This window comes from Athene cunicularia (assembly GCF_003259725.1).
Source record: "Athene cunicularia isolate RWA chromosome 2 unlocalized genomic scaffold, athCun1 chr2_part1, whole genome shotgun sequence".
Taxonomy (NCBI): Eukaryota; Metazoa; Chordata; class Aves; order Strigiformes; family Strigidae; genus Athene; species Athene cunicularia.
The window spans coordinates 78,899,472-78,921,453 of NW_020799095.1; the positions used below are offsets into that span (position 1 = coordinate 78,899,472).

At 40.7% G+C, this 21,982-nt stretch overlaps 1 protein-coding gene across 1 annotated transcript in view; it reads left to right on the forward strand.

Annotated features, from left to right (window-relative positions):
* The first annotated feature begins 22 nt into the window (after positions 1–22).
* The window catches only part of VWC2 (von Willebrand factor C domain containing 2), a 59,574-nt gene continuing 37,614 nt past the window's right edge, over positions 23–21,982 (forward strand). The window contains exons 1-2 of the mRNA XM_026843611.1: positions 23–828; positions 7,521–7,650. Coding sequence (XP_026699412.1) covers positions 115–828; positions 7,521–7,650 — 844 coding nt within the window. The 5' untranslated portion in view covers positions 23–114. The remainder of the gene's footprint in view (positions 829–7,520; positions 7,651–21,982) is intronic.

Sequence of the window (21,982 nt, forward strand, 5' to 3'; positions counted from 1 at the left end):
GGAAGAAGTACCGAAGCTGAAGTGTTGCTAATCCTTCTCTTCCTAGGGACTGTGGATCTGTGAAGCGCTTCCCTCCGATGTGAATGCAGTGTCCCCTGTGGGATGCAGTAGGTGATGCCCAGCTCTACTGCAATGGCAATTGGAGCTCTCTCTAGTTCTCTTCTCGTAACCTGCTGCCTCATGGTTGCCCTCTGTAGCTCCACCATACCTGTACAGAAACTGGCCAAGGCTCAAGACAAACAGGAGATAAAGGCGAGCCAGGAAAAGAGAGATCACACATCTACAAGGGACAGCCAGACAGGCCCGGGGAAAATGAATGAGATCGGCCGGAGCGGGAGGGAGGAGGGTGGCAGGGACTGGAAGAGCAAAGGGAACAGGAACTACTCGAACAAGGAGTCTTGGACTAAGCAAAAGCAGGCTTGGAGCAGCCAGGGGACGAGCAGTAAATCGGGGAGCATTCAAGTCCAAGAGCAAAGGGACGCCGCTCCCGAGGAACCTCAGGTGGCTGAAGATTCATCTCTCCCAGAAGCTGTTGCAAGTGTCACTCCCGAGCCTCCGGAGGAATACGCCTACCCGGACTACCGTGGGAAAGGCTGCGTGGACGAGAGCGGCTTCGTCTATGCTATCGGGGAGAAGTTTGCGCCGGGCCCCTCGGCCTGCCCCTGCCTCTGCACCGAGGAGGGCCCGCTGTGCATACAGCCCGAGTGCCCCAGGCTCCACCCTCGCTGCGTCCAGGTGGACACCACGCAGTGCTGCCCGCAGTGCAAGGAGAGGAAGAACTACTGCGAGTTTCGAGGGAAGACCTACCAGACCCTAGAGGAGTTCATGGTAAGGGCTGAAGCTAAAGGTCGTTGTGTGGGTCTTTCTCTCCTTGAAAGTGGCGTTGCACTCCTCAAGTGCCTTCTCAGTGCTGGGTCCCCCCCTCCCCTTTTCATTTCTGTGTTAATACTTCTTCTACTATGATGTAAAATATTCCCCTTAAACATGACCTTTCTTGCTCTATGATACTGTAACATTTTTAAATGAGGGGGCTGATCTTTATTAATTCCTTTGGTATTTACAGTAAAAAATGCTTCTTAAAAGGATGCTACTCGATGGTGATGCTGAAAGATTTCATAAAATCAGCAAGACATTTGTTATTTAATGGTTAACTGTGAAACTTCTACCTTGCAGAGATCGAGCAGAGTTTTGTGGACTGACTTCTATTCCTAGTAATCAGTCTGTGATGATACCTCTTTCATAACAATCATTTAACTTTTTAACCCTTTAAACTGTGCTGCTAAGGTTGCATGATTTTTGCTTTCTGAGAATGTTTGGACCTTCCTTTTAGTAAGAGCATGGTTTACAATCTGAATTACACTGACACCTAAACAAAGGACTTGAAAAGCTTTATGTTTAGGGAAATCCTTTTAGGCTAGGGCCTTTTTAGCATTATTGTACAAGGTCATTATCATTGAAAATGCAACTTATCAGAGTGTGCTGAAAAGTTTGGGAGTTAGAGCAAATTTCCTGGTTGCTTGCTTTGCCTTTTTCCCTTTAGTATTTTCTTGTGGCTGAGATCTGCAAGCAGGCTCTAAGACTTTGCTTGCAAGTGACTGTTAGATACTGGGCTGGTCCAAACCCCATTTCTGAATACATCCAAGATTTATGAGCTGAGTATGTTGAGGGTGAGCACAAAATCCAGTTCAAGCTTCTGGAAGCTTGAGCCCATCTCAGGATGGAGAAAAAGAAAATGTATTTGTGAAGGCTGTGAATAAGTTGCCAGCTCTGCTCTCTGTGGCATTTGCATGTTCTTGGAAACTTAACTTTGATTCATAATGTCTTTCCATTTTATCCAATTTAATAAAAAAATAAATTAATAAAGGAGCAATTACTCTCTCCAGAATAAATCACAGTGTTTCCCCTTGCTCTCTTTAGGCAGTAATGTGTAGAGCACTGGTGGATTTCAAAGCACGGCAGAAAGTGTTGAATCATCCTCCCTTTTCCATGTCACCCTCAAGACCCACATTCAGCTCTGGGGTGGGAGTTTTCTAAGAGGAAGAAACAGTGGCTAGTTGGTGTGACCCTTTCAGAGATGTCTTGTGAGATCCTGCCTTTTTCAGTGAAGTTAGTTCTGAGGGGAGACCAAAACAGGGATGCTTCTGCACACGTTCTCTGTGGGTCAGTTTTAAAGGGTACTCCCCACTCCTCATTCAAGCTTTTCTAACAAGTTGCATTTCTTTGTCTTTTTATATAGTGATGTCCTGTTGATGGCTGTAAATCAAACCTAAAATACATTATAGTGTGTAGTGAGAGAATAAAACCTTAGGGGTCCCTGTTACATTTGAACATGTCTGGCAGCCTTGGTAAAAGGGGAGTGCTGAATGATGACATTTACAGAAACGTTCTGAGAAGACTTTTGCTTTCAGTTTAACCCCGTTCAACCTATAGCCCTCATGTTGATACCTTCCTGTAATGAAACATAGGTTCCCTTACTGCTTTGTGTTAACCAGCTTTGGAAACACAAGTGAGAAGGGATGCCTGCTCAGGGTGCAGAAGGAAAGTTACCGATGCAGTTAGGCAGTGGAACTGCAGCCTGTTTATTCTGACATGTGAGGACCTTGGTTTTCAGTTGAGTTTTGACGCAGCTGTTTGCCCATGCCACTGCAATCAGTGGAGATATCTGGTGAGGTAAGGTACGGCTGTAGTCAGATTGCTGCTGCTCACTGGAAGCAGTGGTAAATGCAAGTAATTGCACATGGTTTCAAAGGTCATTTTACAAGTTTAAAGTTGATGGTCTTAGAGAGGTTACTAATATGCTGTCTTTTGATTAAGGTCAGGGAAGGAGTTATAAATGGATAGAGATCTGATTTTTCTCTGTGTCTGCACTTACCATTTGTGGCAAAGAGTACCATCACTGAAAGAAAAAAGAGGTGACCTTCTAACTTTTAAGTGCACAAACATTTATGTATAGATGTATAAATATGCATGCAAGTTTGGGAGTTTGCTTATATAAAATTCATATATGTCTTGGCATGGCAAAAAATTGCCTTGACCAGAGCCAGTGCCAGCTGGGAAGCTGAGTGTGCCAAGGAATGGGAGGTTTGATGCATTTCTTCTTTGATTCACAGTCCTTCCTGCAGGCTTTGCTTGTGTGTATATGCATACATTTTTCTGTTTTCAAAATGGACACGGATGTCAACACAAATCACAACACAAGTGTGAGGGAAAGATGAGGTTAAAGCTGTTTCCCTCAGTACCACTCTACTCTCCTGGGGGTATCGTGAAGCAGGATGGCAGAAGGATCACAGCATCCAGATGAATGAAACTGGGAGCAAAAGCCTTAGTTGGTGAAATGCAGTGAGGATAAAATTCTGCACTAGAGCTGGAGATTGCTGAGCATGTGTTCCTTGAGAGGCTTTTCAATCTTACAGTAAGATTTGAAAATGCAAGCTGACTTATAGCCTTACAAGGACCATAAATTATCTTCAGAAGTGTAATGTTTGGGAAAGACATTTTTGAAAGTTTTTACTTTGTGCATCTTTTTTAGAATTTATTTGCTACCAATAACTGTATTTATTTGTGAATTAAGTTACTTGGAAATCTGGAAGACAACAAACCCAAATGGATTTTGAAACATCTGTGGTATTTTGAAGGCACACAGAAGTAAAACCAAGGCTGGTATGTTTATTCCTGTCAGCCTAACCTCATTCATGTTCTCCTGAGTTGTATAAGTGGCAAGAAAATACTAAAAAAAATCCCAGCACAATAGCAAATAAATTTGGGATTATGATAGGTCGGTGGGTTTTGGGTTTTTTTTTAGATTTAGATGTTTTCAAGGCTCAAGGAACCAAGTGTAGATTATGAATTTTTGTAATTCAGATTTTTTGTTAGTTTGGTTTTGTTTTATTTTTCAATTAAAGTTTGCCATGTGGAAAGGGGGAAGAGAAAGCTCAAATTACTTTGGGCCACAACTTCAATGCGTGCAAATGATTTGCCGCTTCTTAATGATGACAATTTACATGAAGTTGCTGGATAAATCTGCTACCCTTATTAAGCTACAGACTTCTTCATGCCCCACTAGTGGGAAATCTACCTGTTTACACAACGGTGTGTTTGCTTTTTAACAACATCTTCAACTCCATTTATACATCTGCTCATAAACTTCCTTTTAAACGGTTCTAAAGAAGTTGGGCTTTTTTTTTTTTGCCATCTGTACTCTATTTTCTACAGGTTTTATGGCTGTCTGGTGAATACGTAAGACTTCTGTGCCTCTCATTGTCTTCCTACAGTTTTTTTGCATGGGCGGAACTATTACTGCTATAGAGTTAATAGCTTCATCTGTAGACCACAGAGATGTGGTATCATTAGTCTTCAGAGAGAGGTTGATGGGTGGTATTATTTCCAGTCCAGCCTGGTTATGTCAGATGTGCGACACATGAGTGCTGCCAGGCTGGTCGTTTCCCAGATGAACAAGTGGGATTCTCGTTGCATTGGCTGCCATTAGGAACCGTGCTGCAGGGAGCGCGCTTACCTTCTGAGAGTAGAAGAGAGGAAACAAGGGGCCCAATGTGTCTTTTCATTCTGATTTATTTAGCTGTAGTTACATGTACAGCCTGTCTTACTCTCTCTCTCTCTCTCTCTCTCTCTCTCTCTCTCTAGTGATGATTATGTCTCCCAAGTATTAAGCTGCCATTAAGATGCAGAAAGAAGTGGGGTTCTTCTACAGTTCTTGCTACCTCCTTATGATATATAAAAAGCAACGGACTACTATTTAGTCCAAAGATGAACAGATAAAGGTTGACGCTCATACCATTTTAGCAGCCACTGTGGTTCACTTACATGCCTGAAAAGAGCTTTGTAGAAATAAGCGCATGGAGACCTTCCTTAACTCTGCTACCATTACTCATATTGGTGGGTCGTACAGATGACAGTACTTATTAAAGGTGTACTATATTCCCCTGAAATCCCATGATCTGTTACACAGTACACAGGAAGGGTATTCATGACTGCAGCATCACAGTAACAGTGTACTCCATTCATGAAAGACGTCGTCTTCAACTGTATGTGCTGTGTAGGACGGAAGTGCGTTATTCTGAATCATCATTAGATAAAGATTAGATCAATTTTGTTTCTCATTCAGTAGTATTTTCAGTGCTTCACTAAATGGCTTCTTGTTCTAGGAATTTTAGGCTTCTGTCAAGTTTGGAATTCTAGTAAACAACCTACTTAATTAGAATATGTTTAAATTTTACAGATGAGAGATTTTAGGAATAACATCTGTGTGCTGTCTTGTTTCCTGATTATCATCAGATACTGTAGTTTTTATAGCGCTTCTAATATCGTATGACACAGCTACTGAGCAGTGTCCTGGGAGAGGGATTATCTGTTGTGGTAGTTAGTGGTCATGTTGAACTGTGATTGGCAAATTTTCATCTTTTTTCAAGCCATGGCCAAATAATGTTAAAACTGATTGAAAGCTATAGGTTTGCCTTGTTGAGTTTGATCCTTGGAATTGAGTTCTGGTAGCTCTGATCAAGTAGGATTCCTTAAAAATAATAATAAAAAATATTCAGTTCTCCTTAAAAACGTGTTTTCTTATTTTAGCAAGTATTGTTTCTGGATATAACTCCAACAGGATGGATTCTTCCTATTGACTTGCAGATAGTCAGGAGCTCGGGTTTGCTGACACTCAAAATTTCATGTGCAGTTCAAGTGATTACTTGGAATACCTGAGCCTCTCGACTCTGAACACTGGATCAGAAACCTCCTCATCTGCTGGCACTCCAGCTCTGCAAGTGAATGTGGCCGTTTATGAACCATTACAGGACAGAGTTCTTGTCCCAGAGACTGCAATGAGAATCTGCAGTACTGGACTGTCAGCCTCCTTGAAGCATTTTATAAACGTATGGTGTGGTGTTATCCTTGGTAGAGTGTAGACCAAAGAGAAAACTGGAAGTGAGTAGCTAGCAAAGGAAGGAAAGGAAATGAGTAATAGTAATAAAAGCAGAAAGCAACACAGAAAGAGACCCTGTTTAGGCTTTCTAAGCAGAGGGGACAGCGTGAAAGATAGTGAGTGCATAAGCAAATAACAGCCCTGGCAGGTGGGAAAAGAAGTGGCAAAGCATGGATGAGCATTTAGTTGGAGATGATGCTGTGCAAGCATCAGCATGTTTGAACTTTGGAAGTGAGAAGGATGTGAAAGAGGCAAGCAAGCAGAGAATGGATTTGACAAAAAAATGTAATGGGCTGCCTAAGAGGGAGGAGGAACAGATGATCTGCAAGTTAGACATCTGGATGATTCTTCACAGAGAATAGTTGGGGGTTTTTTTTAGATTTGAGGTTACTCTGCTTTTGATGGAGAAATGCAACAGGTGGTTGTTTGCATCAACTGGAATCTGGAATGAAGAAGGGTCCATAAAAAAACTGCCTCATCCTTAATAAACCAAGAATCTGCATATATTATAGATTTAGAGGATCACTAATAATAACATTCAGCTGCATTTTCATCCTGTGCTCAGAGCATGGATGCCAGTGTGGGTTTTTTGGAGTACAGCAATGAGATTTACAGTATACCATTTATTGCTCTTTAGCACCCTTGCTTCCCTCTACCTCCAGCTCCTTGTGTGGTACGAGGACGTCAGTCATGCAGTGTGCAGCGCCTGGTCAGGGACAATTAAGAGGACAGCTGGAATTGTACATGTGCTAGATGCAGACATTTGAAAGTCCATTTTTTCCTAAATAGGGCCTTGATGCTGTTTTGTTTGGAATTCATTTCATTGAAGTAGGTCATTCAAATATAATTATCTCATGGTACTCCCGTTCCATAGAGTTCTTCAAAGCCGGTAACATTTCAGTAGGTAAAAAGGGTGACCTGTATTTTGCTTCACCCCTTTCTTTGAATTGCAGTTTCTTTTCAGAAAGCTACACGTATCACAAGAATGAATACAAATGCAGTTAACCTTTGGGAAATACTTGAATTCAAAGGAGGGGTTTTTATGACTTCTCATTGAAAATTATAATTTGCAAAGAAATGCAACTTTCTGCTACAAGAAAGCTTTCAAACCTGGAAAAATTGCAATAAAGATTTCAATTAAAAGAAAGTTCATATTTCATTTAGCAAAATTTTTCTTCTTTAAATACAGTATCTTCTGCTAAATTACTTTTTGAACCCCTAATAGAATTAAAATGGCTTTCATTTAAATTACAAACTTAATTTGCTGGAAGTTCATTAGAGATGTGGTAGGGAAATTTTTTCTTTATTTGTGTTAAAAGTCTAAAGTGTTCTTGTTCACAGGATCCCTTTGACTTTCCCATATGGTGCACAGGTTCAGAGCAGAACCTGTGTAATTTTTCTGCTGTGGTTCTCTAAGTTTGCAGGAGCCCAGCCTCGCTCTCTGCCGTTATTCAGACCACAAAAAGCATTTGTTTTAAAGTGGGGAGGAAAAAGAGATTACGGAAAGAACAGTGCAGATGGGAAGGTAGAAACTGCATGCTTCAGAAGAGCAATAAGTTAAAAAGAGACTGGATTTGTGTTTCAGGTTTCTCCATGTGAGAAGTGTCGCTGTGAAGCCAATGGTGAGGTGCTGTGCACTGTCTCAGCTTGTCCCCAGACCGAGTGCGTGGATCCGGTGTATGAACCCGATCAGTGCTGTCCTATCTGCAAAAATGGTAAGTAACAGCTGCAAAACTAGAAGGGGGCTTCTGTCAGAGAGATCCATGTTGCTCTGTCTGTTTTTGAAAAAAAAAAAAAAAAAATCCAGTATTTTCCTTTTTCCCCAAATGGAGAAGAGTTGTGTGTGGATGTTGTCTTCCTGGTGTGAGGAGTCAGATCTTCCCTTGTCTGGGATGGACTCAGTTATGACCTACAGGGATTTTTGTTACCCAGGAGACAATTCAGATGTTAATACTAGATCTTTATGTGGCTTTTGGATATACATTTTGCATGAACTCACTGTAGTTATGTTTTATATAGGCACACAAAATGGAACTCAAGCTCTTCATGTTATCCACCTTTCATCATGAGCAGGAAAAGTTACTTTTGTTCTCCCTTCTTATTTGTTCCCCTTTCAGAGATTCTTCTTTCTCTTTTTTTTTTTTTTTTTTTTTTTTTTTTTTTTTTTTTTTTTTTTTTTCCTGAGGCAAATCAAATGTACCTTATTGAGCTCATTTAATTTTCATAACTAAATGAATTAAACTCCCAAGTTTAATTGAATATTTTTTGTGACTAAATTAGACAGAAAGTCTCTCTACTCCCAGCAAGGGCTTGCATTAGATCAAAGTCTTGGTCTATTTAGAGGAAAAAATTACATGACACTCTAGCTCATCACTTATAAAGAAGAAATTATAATTTATTAATAGAAATGAAAGCTGCAAAATCTCAAATGATATTATATTTGAAATGAAAAAAGACATTTAAAAATATTCAGATAATTTGTAGCCATATATTATTTCTCTAGAATAGGTATGTTCCATTACATTAGCTAAAACAAACTGATTAAAATTGTGGAAAAGCTAGGGGAGGAGAAAGTGTACAGCATATGCTTCCTGCAAATTCAACAGTAGATGATAAGGGATAGTTAATTGCATTGGAGGAGTTTCATTTGTATGGGTATAAAAGTAATTGCTTCACATCCCTTAATTGGTTGTTAAAACCCTGAAGGAATTTGTTCTCAGCTGTTCAGCTTAAGGGCACTCTGCTTTTGGAGATGAGAACAGGCATTTTCTGAGGCATTTAGGGACAGCAAGAAGGGCCAAATTTGGGAGTTGGTGTTCTGATAGCTGGCTGGTCCGGAGGATCCTTTAGCACTTATTTGATGGCAGCAGCCTTCCCAAGGTGCTAACAGGCTTTTTGTGTGCACCACTCTCTGCTGCAGCTCCCCAGGTCGGAGTGACTCTTGGCAGGGAAAAGTCTGTTTTCAGTTTCAGGGATGGAGTTACAAGCATGACATGTTAAGTCTATCTAGTCTTTCTCTCTGAATTCCACTAGCAGTGTTAGCACTGTTTGGAGCTGGATTGATTGTCCATCAGTGCCTGTTCTCCCACAAACATCAACATAAAGCACTTCAGTGGCCACCTCCCAGTGGTGGCTTGCCTTTGGATTAAGATAGTACGGCCATGTGCAGCTTGGCTTGGCTGTTTGCACAGATTCCCTGGCACATTTTCCAAAAGTGGGGCGTTTTTAAAAAATGGTACCTAAAACATGCCTTAGTTGTGAGCAAGCTGCTTCCTCTCTGAGCACTAAAGTTGAATTACCTGAGTTCTGCCTGCAAGAAAAGGGTGGTCTTGTACTCAGCTTCTGAATCCCCAATATTACTTGCATATCCACTGGGTATAACCACAAGCTGGCATCCCTTGACCTAGTTTCAGATCAAGGTGACCAGAGCTGCCTGTTTCCAGTGAGCTGTTCTGTCACTTCTCTGCATGTCAGAGAACCAAGAGTAGCTTTCCTTGTTAATTTTTAGACAAGGAAAAAAGCCATTAATAATAACAACAAAACAACATAGTTCAGAAGCTCAACTGTTCTGGTTCAGCAGCTTTGGTATAGTATCACAAAGAAATTTCTGAGGAATCCTCTCTATCTGGGGAGTGTATTTAAAAAAAAAATATGCCAGGCTGTTTGCTTCCAGAGCTTATTTTAAAGCATGGGACATGTGCAGTTTGTAAGGAACTTCAGTGAATTGCTGAATGTTTTTAATTAGATTGGAGCAAAAACCTACTGAGCAAGAAAACCTAGCCTGCCTCATCCCCTCATTTTCAAGCCTACTGGAACAAATGCTCTATGAATGTGAGCTGGGAAACAATCATCACATTGTGCTTCGGGGTTGATCGTTGCAGCAATGACATCAACAACATCATGTTAGTGACCCAAAAGAACTTAGGTGATGTACAGGGAGCTCAGCTGCACAACCTGGGTGGTGGGAAAGGTGGAGCTGTGGAAAGCATACAGGTGAGGTGACTGCTGTCGTGATCTGCATCCTACCCTTGGTAGAGCAAAAAGGGGTGAGAGGTGAAGTTCGGGTTCTCTACATCTACTAATATTTGTGTGTTAAAAATGAACACAATCCAACTCTCCTTTCCTTCCCTTTCCTGACACTTTGTAACATACAACACTTCCCCCATTTTCCTGGCCTGTGGATTGCTGGCTGTGAACCAACAGAGTGAGAGCTAAGCAATTGCATCTGCTATGGGTAAGACCATGTACAAATGCCTGATCAAGAATTATGGAAGACATCTAGTGAAAGCCTGCCATTATTAGAAATTAATGAATTCGGTCACTTGGCAGGTGTGAGACGTTGTGCATTATCCCTTGTGGGAAGGAGGGAATGTAGTTGACTTCACCAACCTGATTCCACAAAAGTACTGGCAACCCTTCAGATGAGGGATGGAGAGGTGACTGCACATCAGACTTACACAACTGTGCACATGTGTAGGTACAGACTTACTTTGAATGTGAGAAGTAGTGAATGGAAAACCTGCAGAGCAAAGGAGTCATGTGTAGGATTTAATAATCTTTTATCACAGCTTTCAAAAAGGAGCCTAGATACTTCCATAGCTGAAGATGTTATTTTCTTCTTTGTAGTCAGGGACGGGTAGTACTTTAAAGAAGTATCTGCTCTGAAAAGTAGTCTGTAGAAGGCATAAAAGGTGACGTGTCACTGAGAAAAGGTTGGGGACAGAGGGTAATGGAGGAGGGACTTTCTTCTTGTGTGGGTTGATATGTTGAGCTTCATGCTTTCTGAAACCAACAGCAGCAGCAACGAGAAAAGATGTCCAGAAAGTTAAATCAGACTTCAGAGAGTTTCATTAAGTAACAGATGCCCAATTCAGATCTCCATCCTGTTTTACACTACTAGCAACATAGTTACTTCTGTGGAAGCCATCCCTGTTCACAGTGATATTTGTAAGCTCAGAATCTGGTACAGACATTTCTACAGTTCGTATGGAGTGAAGGGTAAAGATAATAGGCATACTCTTCCCTTTCCATTAGGAAAAGGCTGGACACTTGTTCCTGATTCATTTGGGGCAGTGGGAGGGGGTGGGGGTAACAATGAAAGTGAATTATCTTGCTAGATTAAATTACCTTGGTTGTCTGTTCCACTTCTGTTTCCAGTATGAGAGCCCTAATAGGCGTACGCAGCTGAATGCCGCTTTGCCTGAAGCGTGCAGCCGCGGAGCAGCCGATGGAGTTAAGGGTGGCCCTGCTCCTGCCGGTGTCTTTGCAGGAGGATGAGATTAAACCCACAGCCCATGTGGAGCCTGGAGGGGGAGACATGGTTGCTACACCAAAAGCCATTTTGTTCAAAAATCCCCAAGAGAATTTTCTTTTCATTATATGGCTGAAAGATTGCCCCAGATAAGATGAAGCTGATCCTGGTGCCTTCCTAGCATTTATCTCTGCGTCAGTGTTATTTCTCTGTCTGCAGCAGGGAGAGATGAGCTGCTCCTGTCCGTGAAGGCTTGTAGCTACGCAGTCGAAAATGCAAATGCTGATGCCCAGGGGTCAGGTGTGTTCTCAGGGCTGTAACATCCACAGGAGGTGTCTTGTCTGTTCTCACTGGCTGTGCAAGAGGGAGACTTTACTCTGGATGCAGTCGTCTTGGTTGCCTTAGGTGGAATGAGTCAGGACCTCATTTCATTTTTGGGTTCATAGTTGCGGTTGAAATCTGTGTGCCATATGGCTGAAATGGTTGCCACTAGTAAGGTGCAGGTCTAACATGATGTGGCCAGAGACGGTAAAATGGTCATGGTTTTGTATACCCCTACTGTGAGGTTGACTCACTGAAACTTGCTTTCATACCTTTATGTACGATAACAGTGTTCAGGCATGAGGTGACTTGAGAGGGCCTCTGAATGGCAAGTGGGGACCTCCATCTGTATGAAGGAGCTCTCAAGCAGGGCAAAAAGCTGATAAAGGCTGACAGAGCTGCTCTCCCATTTTGCGACAATGGGACTTTGTGTCACTGCAGGACTCAAATCTACTAAAAAATGGTCCTGGTTGAGGCAGTACTGTAGGCCCTGTGAGCTGTTGTCCGTCTAAAATCCAGGTGGAGAGAGGGTATGTTGGGCTGAGGGACCTGTCAGGCCATAACAAGGCTAAGGATGTTTATTCAGGGCAGATAATGGCAGCTGCACCTTGGCAGCTCTCACTTGAGCTGGCTGTTTTCTCTTCCCTGCAGCCCCAGCTTTGCTCAAGCACCATGGAGAATCTGACCTGTAAAATTTAATGTTCTTCTGCAGTGTGTTTAAATAAAATATGATATGCCCTTGACCGTATATGCCTTGATCTCAGCAATGAAGAAAGTGTCATAATGTTGTCCAGGTAGAGGTCAAGGCAGGACTGTTGCAAACATCAGGCATTTAGTTGCTGTGAAATTTAAATAAACAGTGCCTTTGATTGTCCTTTCCTCCTCTTTCTATTTTAATTTTAAACACCTTTTTCAGGCACACTTTTGCAGCTGATTTATACATAGCAAAGAAGACCCAGAAGTTTTAAAGCCTGAAAGTGGTTCTTCAGTCTACATTGAGGAAGGGATCAAATTAGGTGGTCATGGTGGTCTCTTGTATGTGTAAAATATAAAAGTCATAAAATGATTGTAAAGTCTGGTTTATAAGATTGACACAGGGTTTTTTTTATAAAAAAGGAATTTACATTAAAAAATAATAACATAATGAACAAGAAATCATTTCAAACTAATCCCAGTTCCACCCATAGTGTATACACCAATACGTTTTGTTCCTTTCTGATGTGTTTAGTTCAGATATTTGTATGCAGCGTGAAATTTGTTCCATGTTTCTGTGTGCATGAGTTGCTTAGCAAAAACTTTTACATAAACTTCTCACTTTAATAGCCTGTATTTTACAAAATGATTTATAACATGGGACAGTTAACCAGGAAATATTAATGTTTCAGGTGGAATTAATGTTTCAGAGGGAAAAACACCATTAAAGTTGCATGAACAGCTGTATGTGATTAAAATTGCCCAGTGAATATGCAGGTAGGCCAAAAAACTGTAGCAGATATTTTGGCAACTGTTTATTAAAAACAAAGAAATACCAGACTTGCTGCTTTTTGGCTGCACTGGGCATTTAAAGAGGCTTCTAAATCTGGTAGATGAAGTCAGTAAACTAGTTGCAGTAGTTTTTGGTGTTTCTGCTGTTGATGAAATTCAGTCTGTGTTGTCTCAATTCAAGGATTTCCTTTAATCCTATTTCATCTCTCTGCGCACCTCTCATTTTCCCTCTCTACTTTGAGAAAGTTGGTGGCTACACAAGCTACAATGTGCTTCCTGTGCGGAAATCATGGAATTTTCTTCTTGTTCCACTTACTCCACTTAGATCAGAACCTGTTTAAATGTGCATGGATTACCACTGCAGACTGAGCTGAGCAAAAACTTGTGCCAAAACCACATAGGCTTTGTCGTTTCCAACTCAGATACATGTGCAAGCATGCACACACATATGGAATCCAGTGTTGACTTGTTATTTTCATATTGAGCTGGTTAAGTAGTGGTAGGTGTTATTATTTCATCTAAGGGTATTTATCCAGTGTATAAGTTATGCTGACTTTCAGGGTATATGATTTTTTTTTTTCTCTAATGGTACAAAGCTGTCAGAGGATGAGAAGGATCTGTCTGAAGACATCACAAAAGTACCCACTTATATTGAGCCTAAATTGGTTACCAGGACAGATCTATTTATATAGTGTATATGTATTTATTGCATATACATATTGTTTGGGTTTTTTTTTTCCACTGTGAAGCCAGAATGCTTTCATTTCAGAGTTCTGCTGTCACAAGGCAGCACAAGTCCCTGAGTGTATAGCATCCGGTCGTTTTGCTCAGACACCTGAGGACCATCAGAAGTTATACTAGTGTTTGGCATTTAGAGTAGTACTTTATACTTAAGTAAGAGAATGTAGAAGAGCCTATTAAAATATAAAAGCAGTGTATCCTATAAGTTTTCCAGAACTCACTTTGCAATATCTTCTCATTACAGGCTGCTGCAGTGAGCCTGAGAAGCATTTCTGTGGCAGTCAGTTTTTCTCCTCTTACCTGATACTACAGGCTTTAACTTGTATATCACACCTAAATTCTGTTGTATCAGTCACTTTCATGGCAACTGCTTGCAAGGGGTGTCACTTTACTGCGGGTTGAAGCAAAAGTCGAAGATGTGCCCCGAACAGTTGTTTAGCAGTTGACGTCATGAGTGTGGGAAATAAGCTGCCAGCTCCTTATGGTGGAGTTAGAAATTCAGCATGTTGTGGCTCCTGGACTCTTCAAAGATATCTTGTTTCAGCCCCAGAAGCAGAAAAATGAAAATGCTCTTTGTGCTGATAGAAAAAAAAGAAACACAGAAATCCTTGGGTGGAGGAGAATAACTTCTCTGGCAACTGTCATGTATGTTACAAAAAAAAAGGAGGGGAAGGGAAGATAGAGAGGAGGGTCTGATGTACCTTATGATGCTCACCACGGCAGTTTCACGTATCTGCTCTTCCTGGATGCCGGTTCTGGTTCAGATAGGAAAGTGCCTGAGTGCTAAAATCCACCAGGGTATTGGAGTAAACAGTGTGCTATTGCTTGATTTGTCTTCCCTGACAGCTTCTCTTTTACATAGAGATGCATTTGGGGATTTGCTTGTTTTCTAGTGAAACAGCTATAACCCATGCTCTTCAAAATGAAGCTTTGGGAGTTCATTTGGGGTTTTTTTGTTTGTTTTTTAAGTCATGTAAGAATTTTCTGAGTTTGTATTGCAGCTTTATTTACACACGTATACAGAGATAGGTATGAGGTTAAAAAAAAAAATAAAATCCTGGTGCTCACATTGTGCTGTCTTCCTCCTCCACATGCTGCCCCCGGTGTTCTTTGATGTTTGAAGAAATTCAGAAAACTAAGATTAAGGGAATTGAAGTTTTTCCTACATCCAGTCTTGTTCTTTATACTATTCATTAGGGGAAGTATTCCCAGTGTTAATTTTTCTCCCCTATTCTGCTACTGGATGTCTATTTTAATTTTGTATGTGTCACTGATTGAAATTGTGTCATAGATTTGGGGGACATGTATGATTCCAAGGTCTGAAATACTTGTATGCATCTTGCTGTATGCTGTATCCTTGGAATAATATTTGCTATCAGTAGAACACTGTACTATTTGATTAAATTATGAGCTCTTGGATTCTGAAACCATATGTTGCTCCAGATTGAGTTATCATAGGTTAATGCATTACCCCATGCTAGCTGAGCCACTGTCACTGTCCATGTGAGATCTGTTATATTCTTTGCAGACAGTCCTGTTTGCAAACAGCAAGTACTTACAAGCTATGTACTACAGCAATACAGTAATAGGACTACATGGCTGATTAGTATTTTGCAGTGTGATTAAAAGGAGCAATGAAGAAAGATACATACCTTGTGTGTTTTGCTTTATATGCTTTTGGGTTTTTTCATTGCTATTTCATTATGCTAAATGAGGCATCCAGGAGTTTGCTTGGCTTTGAGGGGAGGTGGAGGTTTTTATTAAAATGCTGTGGTAGGCTAGTATATTGAAAGTACATCCCTCTGATGATAAATGCTATATTCAAAATCTCCTTTTACTTCTAAGTGCAGTGTAATTTTCTCTGCTTATTTTTCACAGGAAGTTAAGGTTTAGGTGTTAAGATGTGAATTGATTCAGGTGACTTACTGATTGATGGAAGCAGGGAATTGGCTGATTTCACTAAACTTCATTTCTTAATACATTGCTCTTCTATGATTTGTGCTTTGCAACCACAGTGGCCTTTCCACACAGTGCAGGATTGCTAATGTGAGGTCTGCCTTCCTTGTAACTCCTCATTCTCTGGGATACGTCTTAGGTCTTTTATGAGCATGACAGCAATTTCAGAAGTTTTCTTCCACTCCTGTTTGAAGTGCATTTGTAAAGTAAGTACAGATCTGATGAAGAACAAGAACATCTGTTTCCTTTCCCGACAGGAGTTTGACCAGAGGCTGACTTGTACACCTCTGCCAGTGTTTGGAAAAGGGTTCTGAAGGAAGAAGAGCAGTGGGTTCTTAGGGCAGGGCCTAAAAGCCTCTGGTATTTTTTTATTATTTGTAAAATTGCAGTGCTTGTTTCTCTTGTTGCTCTAAATAGCATCTTACTGTTTTAAACTACTGCACTGGGGAACTCCCCTACACTGTGTGCTGTGAGATTCCTGAATTAAGTCCCTGACAATTACCTTTGCCCAGCAGGTCAAACATCTTTATCAGCTGGAGACTCAAGTGCTTTCCTAATTTAAAACCTTGATCTTTTAAGTTGGAAGCAGCTTTTACTTTGTGAACCTTTGGATTGCTTCCATGGGGGTAATTATCCATGCAGTTTTGCTTCCTTGAGCATGTTCAGCTGTACAGCAGTGATTAAAGGAGAAAAAAAAAAAAAAAAAAAAAAAAAAAAAAAAAAAGAAGGAAAAGAAAATAACAGTTTTTAAGTAATTCCTTACCTTCACCAGCGCAGTTACCGTAATAATTAGCATCCCAAAGCTGATTGGCAACCAAAAACTTTGATTGCTATTTTCATTTAGGAAAACTCTCTAATGTTTTTGGTTTTTTTCTTCCTACACTGATGCTAGTTAAATTTTCACTGGGGAGTGACTTCCTACAGGAAAACATCACATTCTTCTAAGTGCTCCATTCTTTTACTGAGTCTTCAATTCTGTTTGCTTGTTTCTGTGCCTGTAGCCCTTGAATGGGCAGGCCTATTAAGACACAAATGAACCCAACTTACCTTACAGTCTTGTAGATAATGAGTGGTTTTGTCCTGCATTATTTTTTCTTGTGTTGCAATACATTGCTATTGCATGCTGGTTACTGACCACCTTTCTTTGAAATACTTGCAAACAACATGTCATATGCTGTTCATCACCTGTCGAAAGGATAAGTGTATCTTCACTGCATGCTCACCCAACATGTGATTTAATTTCTTTTTCTTTTCCAATGGAATTGATCAGATGGAGCAGTGGCAAGAAGAACAGAACAAACAATGCATTGTAACAGGACTCAAAATGCCATTGAATAAAGAATATCTATATCCAAGCAATTCATTTTGGGCCTCTTGTGTTCAAAATACTTACTCACAATGTTATCTTCTTCCTTAAATGTAGTTCCACAAGAGTGTGGTGTTAATTGCTTTTCACAGAAAAAGTAAAGTTATTGCTTCTTCTGATCCAAAATAGTTCCTTTCTGATACCATGATCTTAAACCCTCTCAAACATTTTGAGTTCAAAAGGGAAATCTCTGGTTAAGCTGGGCAATTTTGAGGGAGATAATACAGTTAGTGAGTCCTATTAAAGACAGAATAGAAAGAAGTAGTGACTGCTATTGATATCTTATGAAGCCAAGTAACAAGACCGCACAATGGTAAATGAAATTCAGCAGAACCATATGGCAGGTAGTGAAAGAAATTGCTTGGATATTTTGATGACCTCTTGTTAAGATTTCTGCCAAGTTGTTTTAGTTAAATATCAATGTGAAATGCTGTATGTAAACATCTGTCAGACTTCATTAAGAAAGGTTTGCATTTATTAAACGCATGCTATTATATAAAGACTTGTTCCTCCCACCTGATCTGTGTAATCTTCTGTGTTTGCTGAGCACTCATCAAGAAGAGATTGCAGAAGTACAGAGAAGAGCAGCAAGAAATCTAATATTTCCCTGTGAGAGTAGATGGGGTCTCTAGTAGTGAATTAAAAATCATGTGATAAAGTGTGGTACCAGGCAAGAGGTATAGTACCAATGAAAATCTTCCCTGTGCTCACAATAAAAAGTTGAGGGAGAAACAAGAAAATCAAAAAGCATTGTACATCATAAGTTCTCTAATGTGCCACATAATTAACCCATGAACATACCACAGAAGATAGTGCTGATACACAGTTTTCTAGGATTAAAATAAAGATCATTTCTTTGATAGAAGGAATGAATTACCTTAACCTAGCTATGGTGAAGCTGCTTGGGGTGACATGCTGTGCAGCCTAGTAGAAACCTGCTTATAGGAGTTCATTTTCACATGAGCAGAATGTAATGTTACTGTCTCCTACTGCCCACACCTTAGAATTTCCTTTTTGAACTGCTTCTTGTTAAAGCACTTTGCAGAAAAATGATTAGGCTGTCATGACTTCAGCCTAGCCAAACCCATCCTGGAAGTACATGTACCTTCTTGTTAAGGTAAGACAGACCTAAGTAAGAAATCTTTAAAACGGCAGCAATCCTTTTCCCACACAACAATTGCACAATCACTGTGTTGTGTGCTGGCACACAATAGCATGTTACTTGGTACATGCAGACGATACAGACGAGACCTAATGTGGCCTTTTGGCATAGTCTGCTTTCAGCTATTCAATCAAGCTTTATTTAAATGACCTAAAGGTAGGTCACTCATAAATTGCTTGTATAATAGCTATCTGTACTGCCTAAGACTTCTGAGATTGGTCAAAGGACTCTGTAGTTACAGTTCGTGTGTGTTTAATACAATCTACTGAAGGGCTAATTGAGGGAAAAAAAAGACTCAGAAGCAAATAAATTATAGTAGTTTATGGAGTTATTTGTTATGTCAGTGCGATAGAGAATGTGCCACCCCAAAATGGAAAGATAATTATTTTCCTGCCATGGCAGCTTGCTAACCTGATATATTGCTAATGAACGGATTAGGTGGGGGTTTGGCAGCCACTAACGTGAGCGAATGATTATTTTTAAGACCAGTTCGTGCTGATGCTGAGGTCCAAGCCAGGTAATGATTATGACAACTTAGAGGCAATTCTGCATCCATTATTTAGTGTATATCTCTCTCTCTCTTTCTTTTTCCATAGATATATAAATCTAATTGTACATGTACATCCCTAAGCACTCGTACATACAGCTGGAATACTTGGGGAAGTCTCATTACCTAGTTTGTAACCTAAACATTAGATCTGAAGGTTGGGTTTTGATTTCAGTGTGTTTAAATAAGGTATGTTTTCCTTCTCCCATGACTGTTGTGTTTTGTTGTGATTGGGTAAGCTGCTAAAACATGGAAGAATCATCAGGTCTAAGCTTTGGGAGAAGTAAGCTTTGGAAGAAGTAAGGTGTGTTGCCAAAGGCTGCCTGGCTTGCTGGCAAGCAGGCATTTTATGAGTGCACCATGTATATGACTGTGGTACTGAAAAATAACCGCTTTGATTTTTCTTGCTGGCAGCTCATTCAGCAGAGAAGTTTTATCTGTTGTGCAATTTTCATTATGAGCAGGTGATGTATTTGTCAGTATGAGAGGACTTGTTAATTTCCCATCAGTCATGTGTTTTAATCTTCAGTCTTCTCAGTTAAGTTTGTTCTGACAGCTGATTCTCTCCAGTCAAAACGACTGGAGAGTGAAGTCAATTATCTTGAAATACATGGGTTTGTATTTGTGCCTAGGTATGACTGATTTGGTTTTAGCTCTGAAGTCTGTTCTGGTGCACAGTCCCTCAGGGCCCTGGTGCTCTCCCCCTGGCTGTGGTGCTGGCTGTCCAGTCACCTGGCTATAGCTGTGCACCAGCAGATGCTTCCATGAAATTCCCTGTGGTATCAGCTAAGTGGACAAGCTGTCTGACAACCTATACAGTCCTTGAAAAAAGTGTTGGGGAGAGCAGCAGTTTTCTGGACTCTGATTTTGACAACTGCTACCAGAGACAATTGGGATGGATAGTTGACAGAAAGTGAAAATCTCCCCTGACATAAATCATGTTAGTGTAAATGAAATGCACAGATTACAACATCTGGACGATGCAAAAGGTAACTTTATAGATTCAGATGACATAAAACGCACTCCTACTTACCCCAAGCTGGGATCAGCTCCAAAGGTAGTACTCACCCTTTGAAGTCCAGCTGGCAGATTTCAAACCTCCTGCCTAAGCATGTTCTTTATACATGTGAGTGTATATACATATGCTACAGGGATCATCAGACACCAGGTTGGACAGGTCTCTGCGCAACCTGACCTAGTGGAAGATGTCCCTGCTTATGGCAGCAGGGTTGAAACTAGGTGATCTTTAAGGTCCCTCCCAACACAAACTATTCTGTGATTCTACGTGCAGAGACAGTTACGTGGGCTGTGTACTGGAGTGGCGGCTGTAGCTTCCTCACTGCTTTTTTGAGACAAGGCAGTTGGCAACTTGCTGTAACATGCTTATCCTTCTGTGTGGACTATATTGAAATGGATACACGGGCAAAATACCTGCTCCCGTGGTTGCACAGACCATCACACCCACATTTTGCAGAGAAAGCTGCAGGAGCACTGTACCAGGAGCTGCAAGGCTACTTTTGCTACAGAGCATCAGAGAAGAGGTTCCCTTGGTATTACAGTCCCTGAGATGAAAGATGACATTTTGGCTGGTTGCCTGAAGATGTGGGCAGTTGTCATGTCATTAGTTGTGCTTAGCTTATGCTGTAGTGCAGGGGTTCTCAACCTCTCCTTCACCACGGACCCCCTTTAAATATCTTTTGTGGCTATGGACCACCAAGACTTAATTCAAGATTTAAAGCACTAGATGCATCAGATATTTATTTCAGTTTTCTCATGAAGGGTCTTCAGATTTGGAGAGAAGGGGAAATAAGTTAATCTGTTAATGCACACACTCCTATTATAATATCTTTATTCCAATGAGTCCATATGAATTTAAAATAAGAGCATCAACACTCTTTTTTCTCAAATGGCCTATTTTATGGTATTTTAACATTCTAATTCTGAATTTGATGCCATTTTTTACATTAAAATTTGATGAAAAGTTTTTACAATTCTTCTCACCTTTCCCCTTGTTTGTCTGTGCTCAGTCACCCTATATTTTTGTTTATGGCTCCAGGGTCACCACTTGAAGGAACAGACTTCAGGCCCATTGTGGTCCTAAAGAGGGCCATTGGGTTAAGAAAATGTCTTTAAGAGAAAAAAAAAAAAACAAAACCCAACTAGTTAAAGTGGGTCCCACCAGCCATACTGGCACTGACTATACTAACACGTCAGGGCAGGTTGTGGGTGGGGGTGGGGGCTTGAGGATGAGAGAAGCATTGAGGGGAGTGAGATGTGGGAAAAGGAGATGCAGTGCTTGCCGTGGGCAAGACCAAATGTTTCTGGGCTGGATGTTCCCCCACTCCTGCTTTAAGCCTTCGTGGACCCCCTGTGATGATATCGCAGCCCCCCAGGGGTTCTCAGACCACAGGTTGAGAACCACTGCTGTAGTTAGGAGGCTCAAAATCTGGTGTTTGTATTTCCTTTTTGTTGCCTTTTCCTCTTTTTTGATAAGTGAAATCAGAGATTTGGATTTAATCATAAAATTTCTACAGACCATGGTCTGTCACCCATAATTCACCCCTGACTGTAACTATTATACACGAGCTGGATGTCCCTCCTTGGCTGCATGCTTCTTGTGGTGGGGGGTAGGTATGGATTGGAGATGCAAGAGCAAGCTCCATAATTAGAGTGGCCTGAAGATGCATTCCCAACTGGGCAGCCCCATGAAAAGGTAAATTCACACCTATTGTCACTAGAGGTCAGTGTTAAAATAATTTTAAGGTCAAATCTTTTCTTAACCATGTAGTGGTTGTGGTACAGATCGGACTTGTATGACGTGTAAAATACTGAGTTTAAATAGTTGGGTTGTATCATTTCATACATTCTTGTAACCCCTCTTGTTTTGATGGAGTGACTGCTGATTTACCTCTAGATCGATGACAAGATTATTTGATCTATTACCTTTTGTTTTCCCTCTCTGATTACTTTCTTGCTTTATAATTAAAAATCTGTGCCTCTTTTTGATTTTGTGGGTTTGTTCATTAGTAGAGTTCCAACTGAATAGCTGTTAAAATAATTTTCAGCTGGGGATTGGGAGCAGAAGTTAGATACACAGTTACTGTTATGATTCTGTGGGGATTTGCTGTTTTTTGCATATCAGTAGCTGGATATACAGGAGGCTGTGTCAATGTGTATATCTTGTTTGGAGTTTGAAATGTAAAACTTCCTCACCAAAG